Source organism: Ovis aries, chromosome 9, assembly GCF_016772045.2.
Source record: "Ovis aries strain OAR_USU_Benz2616 breed Rambouillet chromosome 9, ARS-UI_Ramb_v3.0, whole genome shotgun sequence".
Lineage (NCBI taxonomy): Eukaryota > Metazoa > Chordata > Mammalia > Artiodactyla > Bovidae > Ovis > Ovis aries.
Genome location: NC_056062.1, coordinates 32,496,627 through 32,516,373, shown reverse-complemented (window position 1 = coordinate 32,516,373; position 19,747 = coordinate 32,496,627). Strand labels below are relative to the sequence as shown.

The following is a 19,747-nucleotide window of genomic DNA, read 5'->3' as shown; positions in this document are numbered from 1 at the left end:
TGGGAACAAGTTAAGGATGTCTATTCTTTTCTACTCAATGTAGTACTGGAGATTCCAGCCATTGCAATCAGACAAGCAAAAGAAAAGATAGTCAACATGGAAAGAAAGAAGTAGAAATGTATTTTCTCACAGATGGCCCAAGGTAGAAAATCCTGAAGATCGCAAGAAACTATTAGAACAAATAGACAGTTATAGAAAATTTATCACATACAGGATCAGTATTCACAAACCAATGGTATTTCTATATATGAACAGAGAACGTTTGACACTATAATTAGAAATGTAATTCCATTGATAATAGCACAGAAAAGAATAAAACAGATGGGAATAAATCTAACAAAAGAAGTTCAAGACTAGTACACCGAAAATTACAATCTATTGGTTACTGCTGCTGCTGCTGCTAAATCACCTCAGTCATGTCCAACTCTCTGTGACCCCACAGACGGCAGCCCACCAGGCTCCCCTGTCCCTGAGATTCTCCAGGCAAGAACACTGGAGTGGGGTGCCATTGCCTTCTCTGATCTATTGGTTAAGGAAGTTAAAAAATGAAAGATCTAAATAAGTGGAGTGCTATTCCATGTGCATGAATTGCAAGATACAATGTTGTTAACAGGGTTATTTCTATCTGCATTGGTAGCTTTCATGCAGTCCATATCAGAATTCCAACAAGTCTTATTTTTTTGTGTATACAAATTATCTAGGAGTTTCTAATATTTTATGGAAGTGCAAAATACCCCTTAACAGCCAAAATAATTTTGAAAAAGAGAGATAAAGTTGGAGGATTTTTCACACCCCAATTTTAAAACTTACTCCAGTGCTACAATTGTCTCTGTAATTTTTTTCATTTTTAGAGCTTTTAAGACAAAACAGAAGTAAGTGTCAATCCATTGCCATAACTTTTCTTTCTGATGTTCCTGCTATCCCATCTCTGGCCAGTGGGTCCCTGGTAGCTAGTTAGTTCCTCAGCGTTTGGGCAGCTCTCCACTGGTCTCTGATTGTCTTTCAGATGCTCTCTGGCTCTGCAGATTGTCTCAGGTTCACCTGCACCTGAGTCACACCATTTTCCCCAGAGGGTCCGTGAAACGGTGTTTAGAGACCGCAGTCTGGGTCCTAGGTGAACTTGGTGCAGCTAGGTTGCAGTGCTACTTTCAGTTCACACAACTAAGGAACAGTTTGTTTAAGGAAAAGAAAAGTACTCTGATCTTTCTCTTTCAATCTTAACATTATGAGTTCTTTATTATTTAACTTTTTTAAATTATTTTTTCCCCTTACATTGTGGATCTTTATTTTTTCTGTTGAGTATTGATTTATTTTTTTTATTTATTTTTTATTTTTTAATTTTTTTTATTTTTTAAATTTTAAAATCTTTAATTCTTACGTGCGTTCCCAAACATGAACCCCCCTCCCACGAGTATTGATTTAAATAACAGTCCATCATTACATAATTGTTTTATCCTATAATACACAGAAATTATCTTCAAAAATAACTAAGAATAATCATAACTGGATGAAGTTAACATTTTAAATTTTATTTATAATTTACTTATAGAGTATTCTCTGAGGATATAGTCACACTTTATGTTCACTTGAGTATTTTTCAGTGTGTGGTTATTACACCACTTCATTAGGTACAGTTTAATTAATTTTCAGATCTTACAAGTTATTTTCTTTTCATTTAATTTTGTTTTTGAACACATGAAATACATACATGCATTGAACTCTGAAAGTAAGTAATGTGCTGTGTTCCGGAACCTCCTTCCGTCTTGGTCCCTCTTCTGTCATCTTATGCTCCTTTACCTTTTTTTCTACTTCTTGTTTTCTACAGACACTCCAAATCAGCTATAGAGATCTCTGCTTTCCTTTTTTTTTTTTTTTAAAAAAAGCAATTGTGTAATTATTCATGGTGTGGAGGTAGTGTGTGGATGCAGTCCCTGCTGCTGGGCTCTGTGTCAGCCTTTTGCTGTTGAGAGTAGTAGCCCAGTGACCAGAGGAGCAATAGCCCAGTGGCTAGAGTAGTAGCACAGTGACCAGAGTAATAGCTCAGTGACTAGAGTAATAGCCCAGTGACTAGAGTGATAGCTCAGTGACCAGAGGAGCAATAGCCCAGTGACTAGAGTAATGGCTCAGTGACCAGAGGAGCAATAGCCCAGTGACTAGAGTAATGGCACAGTGACTAGAGGAGTAATAGCACAACGACCAGAGGAGTGACCGGAGTAATGGCACAGTGACTAGAGTAATAGTGCAGTGACTAGAGTAATGGCGCAGTGACCAGAGTAATAGCACAGTGACTAGAGTAATAGCACAGTGACCAGAGGAGTGACCGGAGTAATGGCACAGTGACTAGAGTAATGGCACAGTGACTAGAGTAATAGCGCAGTGACTAGAGGAGTAATAGCACAACGACCAGAGGAGTGACCGGAGTAATGGCACAGTGACTAGAGTAATGGCACAGTGAGTAGAGTAATAGCGCAGTGACCAGAGTAATAGAGTAATGGCGCAGTGACCAGAGTAATAGAGTAATGGCACAGTGACCAGAGTAATGGCGCAGTGACCAGAGTAATGGCGCAGTGACTAGAGTAATGGCGCAGCAACCAGAGGAGCAATTGCCCAGCGACTGGAGGAGTAGCACAGTGACCAGAGTAATAGCGCAGTGACCAGAGTAATAGCGCAGCGACCGGAGTAATAGCGCAGTGACTAGAGTAATGGCGCAGTGACTAGAGTAATGGCGCAGTGACTAGAGTAATAGCACAGTGACTAGAGTAATGGCGCAGTGACTAGAGTAATGGCGCAGCAACCAGAGGAGCAATTGCCCAGCGACTGGAGGAGTAGCACAGTGACCAGAGTAATAGCGCAGTGACCGGAGTAATAGCGCAGTGACCGGAGTAATAGCGCAGCGACCGGAGTAATAGCGCAGTGACTAGAGTAATAGCGCAGTGACTAGAGTAATGGCGCAGTGACTAGAGTAATGGCGCAGCAACCAGAGCAGCAATAGCCCAGCGACTAGCCCTGGGCCTGCGCTGTTGTGTGTTGCCAGTGCAGCTTTGCATTGGATCCCTAAGTGTGCGAGCAAAGGTAAATGCATCTTTAATTGTGTTAGCTATCATCACATCCCCTTTGGGGGGATGTGTTATTTGTATTCCTTTTGGCAATGTATGTATCATCACAGTTTTGTCAACAGAGTATACTGACAAACGTGGATTTTTCCAGTGATAACAGGTGAGAAAGAATCTCTCAGTGTCACTCTAATGTGTCTCTTTTGTCATGAGTGACGTGAACATGTCTTCATAGTGAATGCTCATTTCCATTGACTTTTCAGTAAACTGTGTGGTGGCCATTCTTGCTCTTTCCCCCTTCCTCCTTCTTCCTTTAGCAGGATAGTCCTGGAGAATTTAGGTCTGGGACAGAGTCTGGACTCACACTGCAGAGCTCTTATAGGTCCAATCGTGTTCTGCAACCTCAATTTTTTGTGACTGAATTACCTTCAAGTCCAGTATTTTGTCTCATATCTAACTTCTGAGCATCAGGATTTTAGAACTGGGAAAGATTTTAATGGTCATTCAGTTGTAACCTCTTATTTTTATAGGCAGGGAAACAGTCTATCCTTAACTTAAAGATTTATAGACTGAATTGTTTAGGCAGTCATTCATAGACCATGTTTCCCTGATGGCTGAGTCTCTACCTGGAAAGTACAATGGTGGGTCCTTGGTTCATGAGTTTCAGGGTCTGGGAAACGTGATGGTCTTCAGCCTGGGGCTGTTCGAAGCCTTGGAGGTGTCCTCTGAACTGGACCGAACTTGAAAATAAATGAAAATATCCTTTTTCCTAGGCCTAAAAAGGCACGAAGGTTTCTGGGGATGAGTAAGATCACATGGCTTATGTGCATATGGTTCTTATACTTCACAGTTTTATATACATAATCTTTAGTTTCTAATTCATAATCCTTAGCATTCACTTGTATCATAGTGGGCCCTCGTGGAGTATTCGTTTGAAGCTGGCACATGCATGTAGTTTTCCTTTGTTCTTAGGAGTTCATGTGCCACGCAGCTGGGCCTCCTGGAAAGCGTGTACCGGAAGTTCAGCAGGGACGACCTGCTTCCCAGCGCCACCCGCCAGGCGTTAGTGGACCGCGCCCTCCTCACTCTCCTGCAGCACTGCGGCCTGGGGGCGCTGAGGGACTTCTTCAGCAGAACTGTGGTGGAGGCTGTCGATGTGTTGAAGTCCAGATTTACAAAGGTATCATAGTCTGTTACTAAGTTGAATGTTAGTAAGAGACGACAGCCCTCCTTGGTCAGGGTCACTAGAAACTGCCATGTATTCAGCCAGGGTGTCAGCAACTCAAGCGTCCCCTCCGTGCTCTGATCTCAGCCTTTGAGCACGTGGCGTCTGCGTTAGTCTCTGGAGACATCTGTAACAAATGACTGGGAGTGTGGCTTAGACTCACAGGGCTTTCTGTCTCATGGTTCTGAGATCAGAAGTAGAAATCCGCTTCCTGGGGCTGTACTTGTTCTAGAGGCTCCAAGGAGAACACGTTTCTCTCCACCAGCCTCTGGGCCCAGCATCCCTCAGCTCATGGCCATGGTGCTTCTCCCTCCGAGTCTTGGTCACTTGACCCACCCCCTCCTTCCTCTTCTTTTTTAAAAAAATCCACTATTTTTCTTTTTTTTAAATTGATATATAGTTGATTTACAGTGTTGTGTTCATTTCAGGTATACAGCAAAGTGCTTGTTATATTAAGTTGGTGCAAATGTAATTATAGTTTCGGGCTGTGAATTTTAAAACATAACTAGGCTCAAACACATCTTTATTAATCAAAGCAGGAACCATTACAGTCGTTTACTGTTGTTGCATAGAATAAGAGATGACTCTTCAAAACAACCAAGCTTTTTCACCTTTCCAGTTTGCTTCACATACTGAACAACCATAGAGTGGTTGACAATGAGTTCTTTGACAACGTCTCGTGTAGTTTTAAGAGGATCAGCTTCAGTGATGGCTCTCAATTGGTCGTTGTCAACATCTAATGTCTGGGTACTTCACTCCTTATCTGCAAGGCTCTCGTCTCCTTTGCAGAACTTCTTGAACCATCACCTCACTGTACATTCATTAGCAGTGTCTGGGCCAAATGCGTTGTTGATGTTGTAAGTTGTCTCCTCTGCTTTATGACTCATTTTGAACTTGAATAAGAGAAATTGCTCGAGTTTGCTTTTTGTCTAGCATCATTTCCATAGTCTAAAATAAATATGAATTACACAGCTATAAGTCATTAGCAAAAATCTTAATGAGAAATGTGCATTAAAATGATGTAATGATATATAACATAACCAAATTAAGAATGTATTCCAATATCAAACAGCAGAGTTCAACAGTGCAAAACCCCAATTACTTTTGCACCAACCTAGTACATGTATATGTGTCTATTCTTTATTTGATTCTTTCCCATTAGAGGTTATTACAAGATACGGAGTATAGTTCCTGTGCTATACAATAGGTCTTTGTTTATCTGTTTTATGTATACTTATGTGTGTGTTAATCCCAAACTTCTAAGTTGTCTCCTTCCCCTCCTCACCCTGTAGTAACCAGAAGTCTGTTCTCTGTCTTTGAATCTATTTGTTTTCTAAGTTGACTGTCTCATAGTTTAGATTCCACTTATTAATGATACTATATGATATTTGTCTTTGTGTGATTTACTTCCCTCAGTATGATAATCTGTAGGTCCGTCCATGTTGCTGCAAATGGCATTATTTCATTCTATTTTATGGCCAAGTAATATTCTATCGTATTGATGTATGTACCACCTCTTTATCCATTCCTCTGTCAGTGAACACTTGGGTTGTTTCTGGCCTCCTCCTTTCTGTGTAATGTCTCTCTCTGCCTCTCTCCTGTAAACAGGAGTGCATTTAGGACCCTCTTGGATAATCTCAGAATTCTTTGGTTCATTTCATCTGTCTCATTCCTTCTCTCATGCGAGGTGACAGGCCCAGGTTCCAGGCACTGGAGCATGGATGTCTTTCCAGGTCTTTAATTCAGCCTCACACAGTCCACCTGTGCCAAGCGTTTCTACTTGCAAAATACGTTTATCTCATTCCAGGTCGAAACCCATTACAGCATCAACTGCTATGTCCAAAAGCTCACCTAAAGATTGTTAGCACCAAGTCCCAGACCTCATCATCTAAATTGGTATGGGTGGGGTTCTCAGAATGGTGCATTCTGAGGCTACATCCTCTCCGTTTGTGGACCTGTGAAGCTAGAAAACACATTATTTGCTTCCAAAATACAGTGGTAGGACAGGCATAGGACCATCGTTATAGACATTCCTGTTCCAAACAGGAGACAGTGGAAGGAAGGAGTTTGTTTTCCAAAGCAGTTTGAAAATTCAGCCGGGCAAACCCATTAGGTTTCAAGACCTGAGAACAGTGCTCTGTGGCCTGGCGCTTATGCTCTGGGCCAAAGACTCTGTCCCCGGAGTCATCTCCTTTTTCCTTGAAGGTTAGCATTTGTTTTCAGCTGAGCAGTTTTGTCTGTTTCTTGCCTGTAGCATTTGGGGAATACAGCATCCTTTTTTTCATTTTATCTTGTCTCCTTCCCTTTCAGTTCAAACTGGTCTGAGCTTCTCAGAAACCTTCTGTCCGTCTCCTGCCCATCTTGGAGATTCCTGCCACGGCCCCTCCCTGATCCTGGGTCTTGCAGTGGTGGTGGTGGGGCAGTGGGGCAGGCTGAGGACGGCCGTGAGCACAGGCTTCTTTCCCTGGCTGCCCCTGTGGTCTTCTCCAATTGACTTCCCTCACCGTGGATCTCCTCATGGCAGCGTCTTCTACAAGCTGGATGGGCTGAGAATTTCCCACATCATCAAGTTCTGGTTCTTTTTGCTTAACAGTTCTGTCTAATTTCTCACCCTCACATTTTCTTATGAGCAGCAAAGAAGAAGCCAGGCTTATCGTCAACAAATTTACTTAGAAATCCTTTCAGCTCCATATTCAAGGGCACAGCCTACATTATCTGCTTTCTGCACAACCTCTGAACATTCTTCAGCTAAGCTTTCTCCCACCATATAGCACGGATCCTCTTTCCTCCAGTTTCTAAAAACTGTTACCTACTTCATTCTGAGACCTCACCACCAGTTACTTTTAACGTCCATATTTCTACCAAAAATAGGTTTGTGACGATGGCCATTCCCTGAGACAGCATTCATTGCTTTTCCTGCCACTGGCTTGCCCTCCACTTCCTTCTGAGTGCTCACCATCAGTGCCTTCAGTGTTGACATTTCTAACAACAGTCTCTACAAGGCAATCTAGACATTTTCTGTCATGCATGGTGAAATTTTTTTCCTCCTCTCTTCCCTGTTCAATTCCAAAGCCACTTGCGTATTTTTTTCATTTTGAAGTAGCACCCCCCCCCCACCTCTTGGTACCCAAATATATATTAGTTTCCTTAACCTGCTGTAATAAATTACTATAAGCTCGGTGGCCTAAAACAACAGAAGTCTATTGTTGTTTTGGAGGCCAAAAGTCCAGAATGTGTTTCACTGAGCTGAAGTATTTGCTGCCACACATCAGTACTTAGGTTCATGCTTTAGTCCCTGGCCTGTTTCTTACTGAAGTGGTTTAACATCTTTGTTAAAATTATTTTCAATTTAAAAGGCATTGAGTATTGACAGACAGAGATTCACTCAGTCCTGTCCTACCCTTTGTGACCTCACAGACTGTATAGCCCCCCAGGCTCCTCTGTCCATTTAATTCTCCAGGCAAGAATACTGGAGCGGGTTGCCATTCCCTTCTGCAGGGAATCTTCCCAACCCAGGGGTTGAACCGGGGTCTCCTGCATCACAGGCAGATTCTTTACTCTCTGGGCCACCAGGAAACATTGGGTATTAAAGTTGATTTATTCAATAAAATATTTTCCATGTTTGATAGGACCAAAGATAATCATTTGTTATATGTTTTTAGCTGAATGAATCTGCCTTTGACACTCAAATTACCAAGAAGATGGGATATTACAAGATGCTAGAGGTGATGTACTCTCGTCTTCCAAAAGATGATGTCCACTCCAAGGAATCTAAAATTAACCAGGTGTTCCACGGCTCGAGCATCACAGAAGGAAATGAACTTACAAAGACATTGATTAAGTAAGATTTTCCTTAACTTTAGATTGTAGTTAATTTTTTTGGTGCATGTGTTTTTACATATGTGTATAATACGAATACATACCTAAACACTGAATCTTAGTAGTTTTCCTGTGTGCAGACTACTTGGTGTTGGTGGTGCCTCTGTCCATGGGATTCTCCAGGCAGGAACACTGGAGTGGGGTGCTGTTTCCTTCTCCAGGGGATCTTCCCAACCTAGGGATCAAACTTAGGTCTCCTGCATGGCATGGCAGGCAGATCCTTTCCCACTGAGCCACCAGGGAAGCCCCCACAGAGTACTTGAATGGAGCTAATGCAGCATGTTTTATCCAATACACATCGTCCATAAAGAGTATAGCTTTTTCCCTTACTGTTTCTCTACCGTTTCTTCTCCCTCAACAGCTCAATATGTTTCCAGTGTATGATTTACAGTAAGGCAGGATTGAGTGTGTTTTATTTTCTCTCTCATTTGAAACTGAAGGCATGTTCAGCATTTCTAAGCAGTGGTTCTGTAAAGCACGGAATAGTCAGACGTGTCATCTCTGAAGCCAACTTTCTGTGTGGCTCTGTCTTAGTGCTGAACACAGATGTGTTGGGTCTTGCTCTACAGAGTCCCCTCCCCCCCGTGACCCCTCCTTATGTGTGGGCCTTGAGGGTGATGTCACCGCTAGGCATTGGCATCAATGAAGGTCTTGAGGAGCACATTTTTCCTTCTGAATCCAACCTCTGAGCACACCCCCCAGGGCTGGCGGGTTCATGTTGCTGGTCTCCTGGAGCCAGCGGCCAGGAAACGTTGGGCTTGCCGGATGGAGCTGCACAGGCCTCCTGGTGACAAGTCTTGCTGCCCTGTGGTCACAGCGACCATCCATGTATTACTGGAACCTGATCGTTTGCTCCTCGGCCTGCAGCCCTGCAGAGGGACCCCGTCCCACAGCTGGGGGTTTCCTGTAACTGGAGAGGGCATGGCAGGGCCAGGGGGGTGTGGTCCCCTGGCTGGGTCTGGTACACTTCTCCTGTCAAGGGCTGGCCAGTGATCCCTTCCAACTGCAGGCTGTGTGGAGCAGCTGGGAGCAGTGTAGACGGAGGGGCAGCTGTGTTCTGCTGGCAGTGTGCTCACAGGGCTGGCCGCTGTGGGCAGGGCCAAGACCGGGCTCCTGGGTGTGCTCGGCACCTCTGTCACCGCTGCCACCCACCCTCCATGCCCTCACACAGACCTTGGGCTGTCATTCAGACCCAGCCTCTTGGAGCCCCTCCTGCTCCTCGGGCTGGGCCCCCCACCCCAGCTTCCTGTGCAGTACAGCCCAGGTGTGGGTGCGGGTGTGCAGGGCAGGTCCCGTGCTGTGGACTGGAGCCGATCTCCCCTGGAGGGACTGAACCCCACCTGGCTGCCCACAGGCTGTGCCACGATGCCTTCTCGGAGAACATGGCTGGGGAGGCCCAGCTGCTGGAGCGCCGGCGGCTGTACCACTGTGCCGCCTATACCTGTGCCATTGCCCTTGTCCGCTGTGTCTTCACGGAGCTCAGGTTTTACCAGGGCTTCCTGTTCAGCGAGAAACCAGAGAAGGTAGGCCCCTCCAGACCGCTGGCTGTGCTGCCTGGGTCCCGCGGGGTGGGGTTGGGGGTGCTGCTGGGTCCTGCGGGGCAGGGAGGGGTGGGGTGGGGGGTCTCCCGGAGCTGGCCGCGGATGCAGACAGCAGGTGCTGCAGTGACATCAGCACCAGGCCTCTCCGCCGCTGGGGCATCGTCACAGGACTCTTTGCATTTACAGAACTTGCTCATTTTTGAAAATCTGATAGACCTGAAGCGCTGCTACACGTTTCCCATAGAAGTGGAGGTAAGTGAGGCTGGTCATGGTGTTTCCAACGTAAAAACACTTACCAAGGCTTGTAGGGAAAAAGGTACATGGTGCTGAACACTAAATGCCCTCTACTCAAGTCCGCTGTGAACTATAAACATAGGCAGTTTCTTACAGTTCTACCTCAGGTATAATCTCAGGCAGCTGTAAAAGGTTGGCCCTGACTCACATTTTCCCTTAACTTGTAAAGGAGAGAAAATGCCAGTAAAAGGAGCTGTTTGCATACATCCCCCGAGTGGTCTTCTGAGTAAGCTCCTGTGGTCAGTGAGTTGAGGTCTGCCCCGTGCAATGTTGGGCTCTGGTGGAGGCTCACCAATCCTGGGCTCTGGGAGCAGGAGTAGGGTGATGGGGAGGACACTGTGGCCAAGAGGTAAGCTCAGTCTCTGCCGAACTCAGCGGACGCTGGGGGTGCTGCAGCCTTTCACAGCCCAGGGCAGTGGACGGACAGAGCAAGTACGAGGGGAGGCTGGCATTCTGTCCCGCACCACTGACCTCCACCCTGTCCTAGTGTGGCTCAGTGGCTCAAAGTTCAGGTAAGTGGTTGCTCCTGCCCTTGTGCCCTGTGCCCTTTTGGAATAAAGCTAGGACTGTTTTCTAGGCCTGTCTTCAGAGAACTAAGACATCACATAATCACACTAGTCTTTGGGGCACTCAGACACTCTGTGTGTTACCTGTGAGTGTCTGGGAGCAGCTGGGAGCTCTGTGGTCTGTCGCAGCTGTGCAGTCGAGGGCCTGAGGCTCCTGGCCAGGCCTGAGGCTGGAGGAGTACCACCTGCCGAGTCCCAAAGCCGAAGGAGCACCAGCTCCCAGGCTTTCGGGGTCTGTCTCTGTGGGTGTTTTAGTTTTGCTTAAAATGAGTAACAGTGATTTTTGTCAGATTGCTGCAGAAACAGAAACTACGTGACCCTGAGTCTAAAAAGTTTTAAATTGTCTGTTTTTGCCTAATAGGTTCCTATGGAAAGAAAGAAAAAGTACATTGAAATTAGGAGAGAAGCCAGGGAGGCGGCAAATGAAGATTCAGGTAGGACACTTTCAAAATGATGAGGAAGATCCCGGTATATAGATAGTATTTCAAATACCCCAACCTTGAATTGGATTTGGAAATTTTTATTTTCAAGTGATAAACAGAATTGAACTTTGAAAGAAACGCAGTCAGTGAAAGCAGCTCGGAAGCGTCTCGGGGTAGCCAGAGGAGCTCAGGCCTGGCTCACTTTCTTAACACGTGCAAGATGCGTGTGCTGTTTGCTTTTGGATTGTTTGTGTGTTACTTAGACTTGTCTCCCTGCGTTTGCTGCAATGTCCCCGAAGGCAGGGTCTTGGCCCCCAAGGTCAGCATGGCCCACGATGCTTTGTGTAATGCCACCCTCTGAAGAGAGCTCTCCTGGCCCCTGTATTCACTACTTATTTGCCTGCGCCAAGTCTTAGTTGTGACGCTCAGGCTTAGTTGCTCCTTGGCGTGTGGAATCTTTGTTCCCTATGCAGGAATTGAACCCGTGTTCCCTGCCTTGGAATGCAGACTCTTAAACACTGGACCCTCAGGGAAGTCCCTAGCCTCCCTATTTGGAATCAACCCTCTGTCCTTCCATGTGCTCCTGGTTTCAATTTTTGGCTTAATTTTTCTTTATGGCTTTTTGCTTCCCCCACCCCGATTCAAGGATAAAATTTGAACCAGTTTTCTAAATTCCTTACAGACTTTGGATTAGTTATTTGTCAGTAATACCTCTAGCCACATTTGTGTTAGGCTTTATGGGCAGAATGTGCACCATCAAAATTTTAAATGCAAGAAGTTCTGTTAGCATCATGTCCGAAAACTGGATCTAATTTGACTGAATGTCTTTGTTTTTGCTGAAGAGTTACTGCTCAGGGATTCCAGAGCACCTGGATGGTGGGTGAGGAGTACGGATTTAATGAAAGTATCCTAGATGCAGGAGTCATTTGAGCTTCGAGACACACGTGTCTTACTGACTTGAGTGACGGTAGCTCATCCTCTTTTTCCTTCAGGTGGCCCCCAATACATGTCTTCACTATCGTATCTGGCAGACAGCAGCCTGAGCGAGGAAATGAGTCAGTTCGATTTTTCAACTGGAGTCCAGAGCTATTCGTACGGGTCCCAAGACCCTCAGTCCAGCGCTGGTCATTTCCGGAGACGGGTGATTAACGAGTGTTGTTGGTGTTGGGAAGGAACGGGTGCCTCAGGATAGAGGGGCCCCAACCTCTAGCCCAGGCGCAGGGTCTAACGCCGCCAGCACAGAGAGGAGGCAGTGGGGGTATGGTCACATTCCCGGCTCCTCCCGGGGTCAGAATTGATATCAGAACTGTGTGTCTGCCATCAGCGATCCTGGCCCAAGCAGAGCCTCCCCCTTGGAGGGCGGGCCTCCGGGGAAGGAGTGTCTGGCAGCGGGGGCAGGCTGGGACCTTCACCTGTCCAATATGTCCTCTTGGGATTTCCTGGGCTGCTTTTTCCTGGAAGTGATCTGTGCTGGGACACGCCCAGATCTGTTGCTCCGCCCCGAGTGTGTGACACCTCAGTTCAGCATCCTGTGTGTAAAATCATTATCCCTGCTCTTTCTTTCTTAAAAAGGATCAGGAATTTTAAAAATTCTATTACTGATTAAAATTTTGAAGCAGATTAAGTTCACAGAAGTCCTCAGTACTTTTCAAAGTACTGACAACACAATAGGAAACCACGTACCCTGTGATTATCCTTCAGTTGCTCTACTTTTCTACGTAAAGTGGCAGCTGAGCATCGTGGGGACTGTTGCTCTCAAGACATGGAGTATTCTGGGGCCACCAGAACACGTCTGAAGAGACGTGTGTGTAGAGAGCAGCAGCTCTTCAGTGATGCCCCGACTTCGGTGTGGCCCCAGAGAGAGCTGGGCAGACGGGGGCGGGGGGACACTTCTGAGAACATGAGGAAGGTGTGAGGTCCCGACTGTGTGCACTCTGTGGTGGAGCAGGCAGTCGGGCGCTTAACCCTGCATGGTCTCTCTCTCCCCAGGAGCGTCAGGACCCTGAGGGCCCAGGCGACGTGCTGGACCTGGACATGGACGAGCTCAGCCAGCATGAGTGCATGGCCCCCCTGGTGGCCCTGGTCCAGCACATGCAAAGACTTGAGGCTGCGCTGCCTGGAGAGGAGGTCTCTCTGTGCTTTCTGGTCTCACTCAACAAAGCTGACCGTGACTGACCATGTCCTGTTGAACGAGTATTTGACATCAAAGACTAAACTGAATTCTGTCTCTAACACTCGTGATGTCTTGTCACTCATGTCCTGCTTTGTCACTGTTGTGTCATAATGCCACTTTCTCACTAAGTAATATTGAGTGTGTTATTTCAGGGTTCAATGCCAAGAAATCTTCCTCCTTGGATGAAATTTCTTCATGACAAACTGGGAAATCCATCAGTGTCATTAAATATCCGTCTTTTCTTAGCCAAGCTGGTTGTTAATACAGAAGAAGTAAGTTATTTATTTCTTTAAAAACTCTTTTCAATTATATGCATCTCCTTAGAGAAGGAAATGGCAGCCCACTCCAATATTCCTGCCTAGGAAATCCCATGAACAAAGGAGCCTGGTGGGCTACAATCCATGGGGCCTCAAAGAGTTGTATGTGACTTAGCGACTAAGCACAAAAGTGCATATGAATCTACTTTTAAAAAACCCACAATAAAGGAAGACGTTAAGGGTCACAGCATGGCCTTATTCCCTGAATAAATTCGCCAGCCTGTATTACTTATTCAGCATGTGGGTCGGCAGCCAGCCTTCTTGGTTTAGAATAACAGAGAATGTGGTAAAGAGATTCCTGGTAACTGTGTGAAGAGTAGCTGACGTGTTTGCATCATGGGTCTGTTTCTCTCTCGGTCATGCGTGGCCCTGTCAGGAGGGGCACTCGGACAGGTTTATGAGTGATCCTAGGCTGACCTGGGAGGGCAGGGGGTTCACATGCAGCTCAGGAGGAGCGAGTGCCAGGAGGGGGCCTCCCGGGCAGCAACTTGCGAGGCCTCAAGGCCGTCAAGTAGTGACAGGCCCTTCCTCAGAGTCATGCTTGACTTCTGGCTCCTGTGGCTCAGACAGCAGAAATGACCCTTTTGGTTCTGGAGCTGGAAGCCTGAGACTGGGATGTCAGCCAGTTGGCCCCGATGATGCGTGACCAGCTGCTGTGCACCTTGGCCATTTCTTGGCCTGTGGAAGGTCTTCTCTCGGCATCTGTCTCACGTGTAAAAATTTCCCTTTTAATCCTTTTATCAAATAAAGACACTGTCGCTGGTTAAGTCCCCTACTAATGACTCTTAACCTGATAATCTTCCAAGACCCTGTTTCTGAATCAGGTCACATTTACAGGTTCTGCTAGCTGGACCTCAGTGTCCTCTCGGGACTCACAGGTCAGCCATAGTACTTGGGATCACGTGACTTCCAGCTCATGTTCCTGTAGTGCTGGCTTGATGGCTGGAAGAGAGGAGCTGGCGTCTAGTGTTTAGTTCAACAAGGGGGTTGCTGAGCTGTGTGCACTCGTGCGGCATGAGGGGCCTGCAGTATTGCACACGTCCTGAGCTCAGGAACCTTCAGGGCCCATTGTCTTAATAGAACAAAAACATAGAACTTGTATTTACAATTATTTTTAAAGTTGGAACTTTTATCCTCTTTTATAGTTTAATAATACAGTAAAGAAGTTTATATTTAGAATTCATAAACCAGTAGATATATATGAACAGTGTAAACATTATTTACCTCTGGGGTACTTGAACAAAAAGATTTGAGACCACACAGATTTAATTGCGAGCATAGATTTGAAATCCCTGAGAAAACATCTGGAGAAAGAAGAGGGTGGCAGAGGGAAAGAAGGCTGAGAGTCTTGGGTTACACTCGGTCTGAGTTTCTAAAGTAAATTCAGTGGAATTTAGTGCATGAAGATGCTCTGGATTTCAGACTTTGGGTGAGTGAAAAAAATTCGCCACATGCACCTCGCTTCTATATCCTTCTTTTCCACTTCCCCTTGCTTCTATATCCAGTAAGAGTAGGATCCTACAGCTGTATGCTGTGTGGAGGGTGAGACTGGTGTAGAACGTTACTACTCTAAGCATAGTTGGAGCAGATCTACGCAAAGAGCAGATCAGTTCGAATCTGTCTCCATTGAGCTGTGGTTTCAGGGCCTACAAGGAAGACGTCAGCTGAAAATCTAACTGAATCAAGCAGCATAGTTGTTGGCATTCACGTCTGTTTTGAATTTAGGTAGAGGCGTAATACAGGATGTTCCTGAACTCCCATCTTGGTTACTCAGCAGTTCTGACATCTGACCTTTGAACTCTTGCCTAGGTCTTCCGGCCTCATGCAAGGCACTGGCTGGGCCCCTTGCTGCAGCTGGTGGTTTCTGAGAACAACGGCGGGGACGGGATCCACTACCTAGTGGTTGAGATCGTGGCCACGGTCCTTTCGTGGACGGGAATAGCCACCCCGGTGGTAAGAGCAGCTGCACCTCTGGTGCCCCCTCCCCGCACGGCACCCGGGACCCAACCCCGAGTGCCTCAGCGTCTCCAGCCCAGATCCTGCCCATCTGTGCTGCTGAAGAAGGCCCCATTCTACTCCCTCACTTCTGTCTGCTTTGCTTTGCTTTTGATAATTCCCCTGGCTTTGCTTTTATTTTTAAGATGTTGGATGTTTGTCCTATTTCCTTTCTGCTTTAGCTTGCTAGGAGCACTGACCCTAATAATTGGTTTATTAAAAGTACATGTGAAATATCCAGCCAGGCTCCTCTGTCCATAGGTTTCTGTAGGCAGGATTACTAGCCTGGGTAGTAGCCATTCCTCTCTCCAGGGGATCTTCCTGACCCAGGGATCAAACCCAGGTCTCCTAGCATTGCAGGCAGATTCTTTACTATCTGAGCCACCAGGGAAGAATATTTTATTAAAAGTACATGTAAAATAGATGTTGGCAGACGCTGAATGTGAGGCTGAGGTCGTGGTCTCCAGCATCCATCTTGTCAGCCTCCCGGCTCCTGGTGATGTGGTGTGACTTGGTGACCTCTGGTGTGATGGTGACCCTCAGTCCCCACACTGTCCTGATGCAGGCTGTGGTGTCCTCCAGCTCTCTGGCTCCACGTGCTGGAGCTCTCTCCCATTTGCTTACTGACGTCGGCCCCAGTGGTGTGCAGAGTTCTCCTAGGAGGATGGCCTGGCACGTGCTTACTGAACAGAATATGCACCCATGAAGCTGTCACACGTGTTTGTGTTGGAATGTGGCTATCCCATTTCACAGCAAGCCGAGTTTAACTGAGGAACCTCTGCAAGAGGTTAACTCCCATGTCAGGCATTCAGCTCGGCTAGGAGGGCTGCAACAGCCAGGTTGAAAGTCACAGTGAAATTTCACCACTCATTGCAATAGTCTGAGCAAGAGGCTAAAAGCAGAGGGAGGGTGTCCCCCGCCCCATTCTGTGTACCCCATGGAACAGCATCCTGGCAGTGGGTCAGGTGACCAGCACAGATCTGGGGTCACCTCACCATTGAGGGGGAGCCCTAGTGGGAAGGCACCAGCAGTTGGTGGGATCCTGGGGTTGGGAGGAGGTGGGGGCAAGGCTGAGTGCCCAGTCAGAGCAGGGAAGATGTCTTCAGGGACCCCATAGGGAGGTCTCAGCCGAGGCCCTGAGAGGTTGCAGGACCCTGTACAGACCTGCAGGAGTGCAGCCACCCTGGGGTCAGGGCTACCCTGGGGGTTCTGGGGAGGCCTTCCAGGGGAGACCTTAGTGTTACAGTCATGTGTCATCTGAACAATCATGGGAGCCAGACTCCTCAGTACAACGCCAGCTTTCTTTTATAGACAGACTTCTGGGTTAAGAAATGCTTTCCCAGAAGGGAATGCTACATATTTACATGAGATTTCTCTGCATTTTTCAGGGGGTCCCTAAAGATGAAGTGTTAGCGAATCGATTGCTCCATTTCCTGATGAAACATGTTTTTCATCAAAAAAGAGCTGTGTTTCGACATAACCTTGAAATCATAAAGACCCTCGTTGAGTGCTGGAAGGATTGTCTGTCCATCCCTTACAGGTATGGGTTTACTGGGGTTTGCAGTGTCCTTTAACTTGTCACACATTGTGCACGATTAATTACCGTGAGACTTAATGACTTCAGGGCTTCCCTGGCAGCTCAGATGGTAAAGAATCTGCCTGCAATGCATGAGACCTGGGTTCAACCCCTGGGTCGGGAAGATCCCCTAGAGAAGGGAATGGTTACCCACTCTAGTCTTCTTGCCTGGAGAATGCCATGGACAGAGGAGCCTGGTGGGCTGCAGTTCACGGGGTTGCAAAGAGTCAGACACGACTGAGCAACTAACATACTAATGGACTTGAAGTGCTGGAAGGATGGTTCCTGGAATGGAATCTGTTGGTAGGTGTGTTGTCACTCATGATCAGCCCCCAGCATTTGTCACTAGAAGCATCTCTGGACGGCACCGCCCTCAAGTAGCCCTCCATCTCTCTGGGTGTTCGGCCTGTGCTCTGCCGTTTTCTGCCCTCAGGGCTGATTCCTGTCATCATAGCCTGGGGCAAACCAGAATTTCCCAAAGGTTCACCATCAACCATGGGCTTCCCTGGTGGTTCAGGTGGTAAAGCATCTGCCTGCAATGCAGGAGACCTGGGTTCAATCCCTGGGTGGGAAAGATCCTCTGGAGAAAGAAATGGCAACCCACTCTAGTACTCTTACCTAGAAAATTCCATGGACGGAGGAGCCTGGTAGGCTAGTCCATGGGGTCGCAAAGAGTCGGACGTGACTGAGCAACTGCACTTTTCTTTCTTTTCTCACCATCAACCAAGGGAGAATTAAGGCAAACAACTAGATTGTGGGAGATGCAGAGCTCCCCGTGTCCCAGAGGCAGAGTAACTGGGTGTGAACAAAGTAATGGGAAGCAAGGGGTTTCTTACCTGACAGTCAGCTGTGGAAGCTCTTACGTCTGTCTTCCTGCTCCTTACATCTGACAACTTACACTGTTTCTTCACGCTCACATTTCAGGTTAATATTTGACAAGTTTTCCAGTAAAGATCCTAATTCTAAAGACAATTCTGTAGGAATTCAGTTGTTGGGTATTGTAATGGCCAACAACTTGCCCCCCTACGACCCAAAGTGTGGCATGGAAAGTGTCCGGTAAGTGTCATGTTTTTATGCTTTGTTTCTTTTTTGGGTAAAGTGTACCTGATTCTGATTGGAGACTGGAATATGGTTTAATTTCGAGAAATTTAAGGACTAGAACCCATATTAGTATTTCCATCTAAATTAAGTAGTTGGGTTTAGAGATCATTTGGGAGGAGAAATATGTTAGTGGAGTGAATGGGAAAAGTGAGTTTTTAAAAACTGTATGGTTTTTTCCATGCAATTTAGACAAGGTGTTAGCTATTTCTGTTATTTTTTAAGCTGCCATTTTCAGCATCCACTCCGGAAACCAGCCTAAGGTCCAGAGACCCTTCACCAGAGTATGGCCACGAGGGGGCGCTGCAGCTCTGCCGCAGGTGCAGCTTGCCGGCTCCTCATCACCTAGGGTCGGGGAGGGTCCACGTGGCGGGGCCTTAGCAGGAGAGCCCTAAACTTCGCAGAGAGGGGCTGGATCCCTGCAGAGGCGGTCATTCAGTCAAGTTCACTGTCTCTCGGGAAAAGTTTGCCGTCCAGTTGGTCCTCCTGGGTCAGCCTCTGAGGCACCAGGGGCTTCCGCCGCCTGGTGCCGTGGACGGACGCGCAGCTCAACACAGCATCAGCGGGAAGTGGTTAACTTTCGGACCAGTGGCTTTCCTGATCCCCAGTCCTTCAGTCATGAGGCCAGGGTGCACCGCCCCCCACCCCACCCCTGTGTGACTGTGTGTCCTCCTCCTGTCATATAGACGGCTTTAGAGGGGTCAGAGATCAGGCCGCTGCTGATTTCTGCGCTGTCAGTGTCTATATCTGGAGCTGTGCGGGTGGGCGGGGCCTGCCCAGGGGTCATTCGTCTGACAGCAGCTTCCCTGGTGGCTCAGCTGGTAAAGAATCCGCCTGCAATGCGGTCTCCCTGGGTTGAGAAGATCCCCTGGAGAAGGAGAAGGCTGCCCACTCTACTATTCTGGCCTACAGAATTCTATGGCCTGTATAGTCCATGGGGTCGCAGAGTTGGACACGACCGAGCGACTTGCACTTTCTGTCGGATAGCAGGACAGATTGCCCTGTGCTCACTGGCTTTCTGTGTTTCTCGCAGGTACTTTGAAGCTCTGGTCAGTAACATGTCCTTTGTCAGATATAAAGAGGTGTACGCAGCGTCAGCAGAGGTCCTGGGGCTTGTTCTCCGGTATCTCAGTGGGAGAGAGAAGGTGAGTGTGCGCGCAGGGCATGAGTGCCTCTTCTTCACTGTTGGCTCAGCCTCGGTGCTTCGTCCTCTGTGCTAGGAGCCAGAGTGGGCAGTTTTTTTTAAAGAGATAATTTGTTTTGTTTTGTTTTTTTAATGCCTGGAAACTTTGCAAGCGTTAAGGTTGTTAACCTTCTTCTTATTGTAAAGTTGGGATGTAAGCATTGGAGCAGCTTTCATTCCTCTGACCTTGGCATCAGGGGCACTTTGGAGAAACTGCCCTGATGGAGCCTTGCTTTGGTTTGGGGGAGGGTAAGCAGGGGAGGTTCCCCACTTCCAGTTTCTGGCATAGTGCAGCTGAAGAGCAGGGGTGGCCTCTGACTTGGGCGCCTGGTGTGTGCCCTGCCCCTCCCGCACCCCTAGGCACACAGTCTCTGCATCGGCCCGTGTGTGGAAATCGCAGGTTATAGCTAGCTGCTACTTGGCTG

The 19,747-nt window shown here is 47.3% G+C and overlaps 1 protein-coding gene across 1 annotated transcript in view; it reads left to right on the top strand.

Annotated features, from left to right (window-relative positions):
* The window catches only part of PRKDC (protein kinase, DNA-activated, catalytic subunit), a 133,830-nt gene that overhangs the window by 57,693 nt on the left and 56,390 nt on the right, over positions 1-19,747 (top strand). Inside the window, exons 41-52 of the mRNA XM_042254176.2 lie at positions 4,026-4,233; positions 7,941-8,119; positions 9,512-9,680; positions 9,885-9,950; positions 10,920-10,992; positions 11,973-12,121; positions 12,970-13,107; positions 13,306-13,425; positions 15,280-15,423; positions 16,854-17,005; positions 17,966-18,097; positions 19,173-19,284. Coding sequence (XP_042110110.1) covers positions 4,026-4,233; positions 7,941-8,119; positions 9,512-9,680; positions 9,885-9,950; positions 10,920-10,992; positions 11,973-12,121; positions 12,970-13,107; positions 13,306-13,425; positions 15,280-15,423; positions 16,854-17,005; positions 17,966-18,097; positions 19,173-19,284 — 1,642 coding nt within the window. The remainder of the gene's footprint in view (positions 1-4,025; positions 4,234-7,940; positions 8,120-9,511; positions 9,681-9,884; positions 9,951-10,919; positions 10,993-11,972; positions 12,122-12,969; positions 13,108-13,305; positions 13,426-15,279; positions 15,424-16,853; positions 17,006-17,965; positions 18,098-19,172; positions 19,285-19,747) is intronic.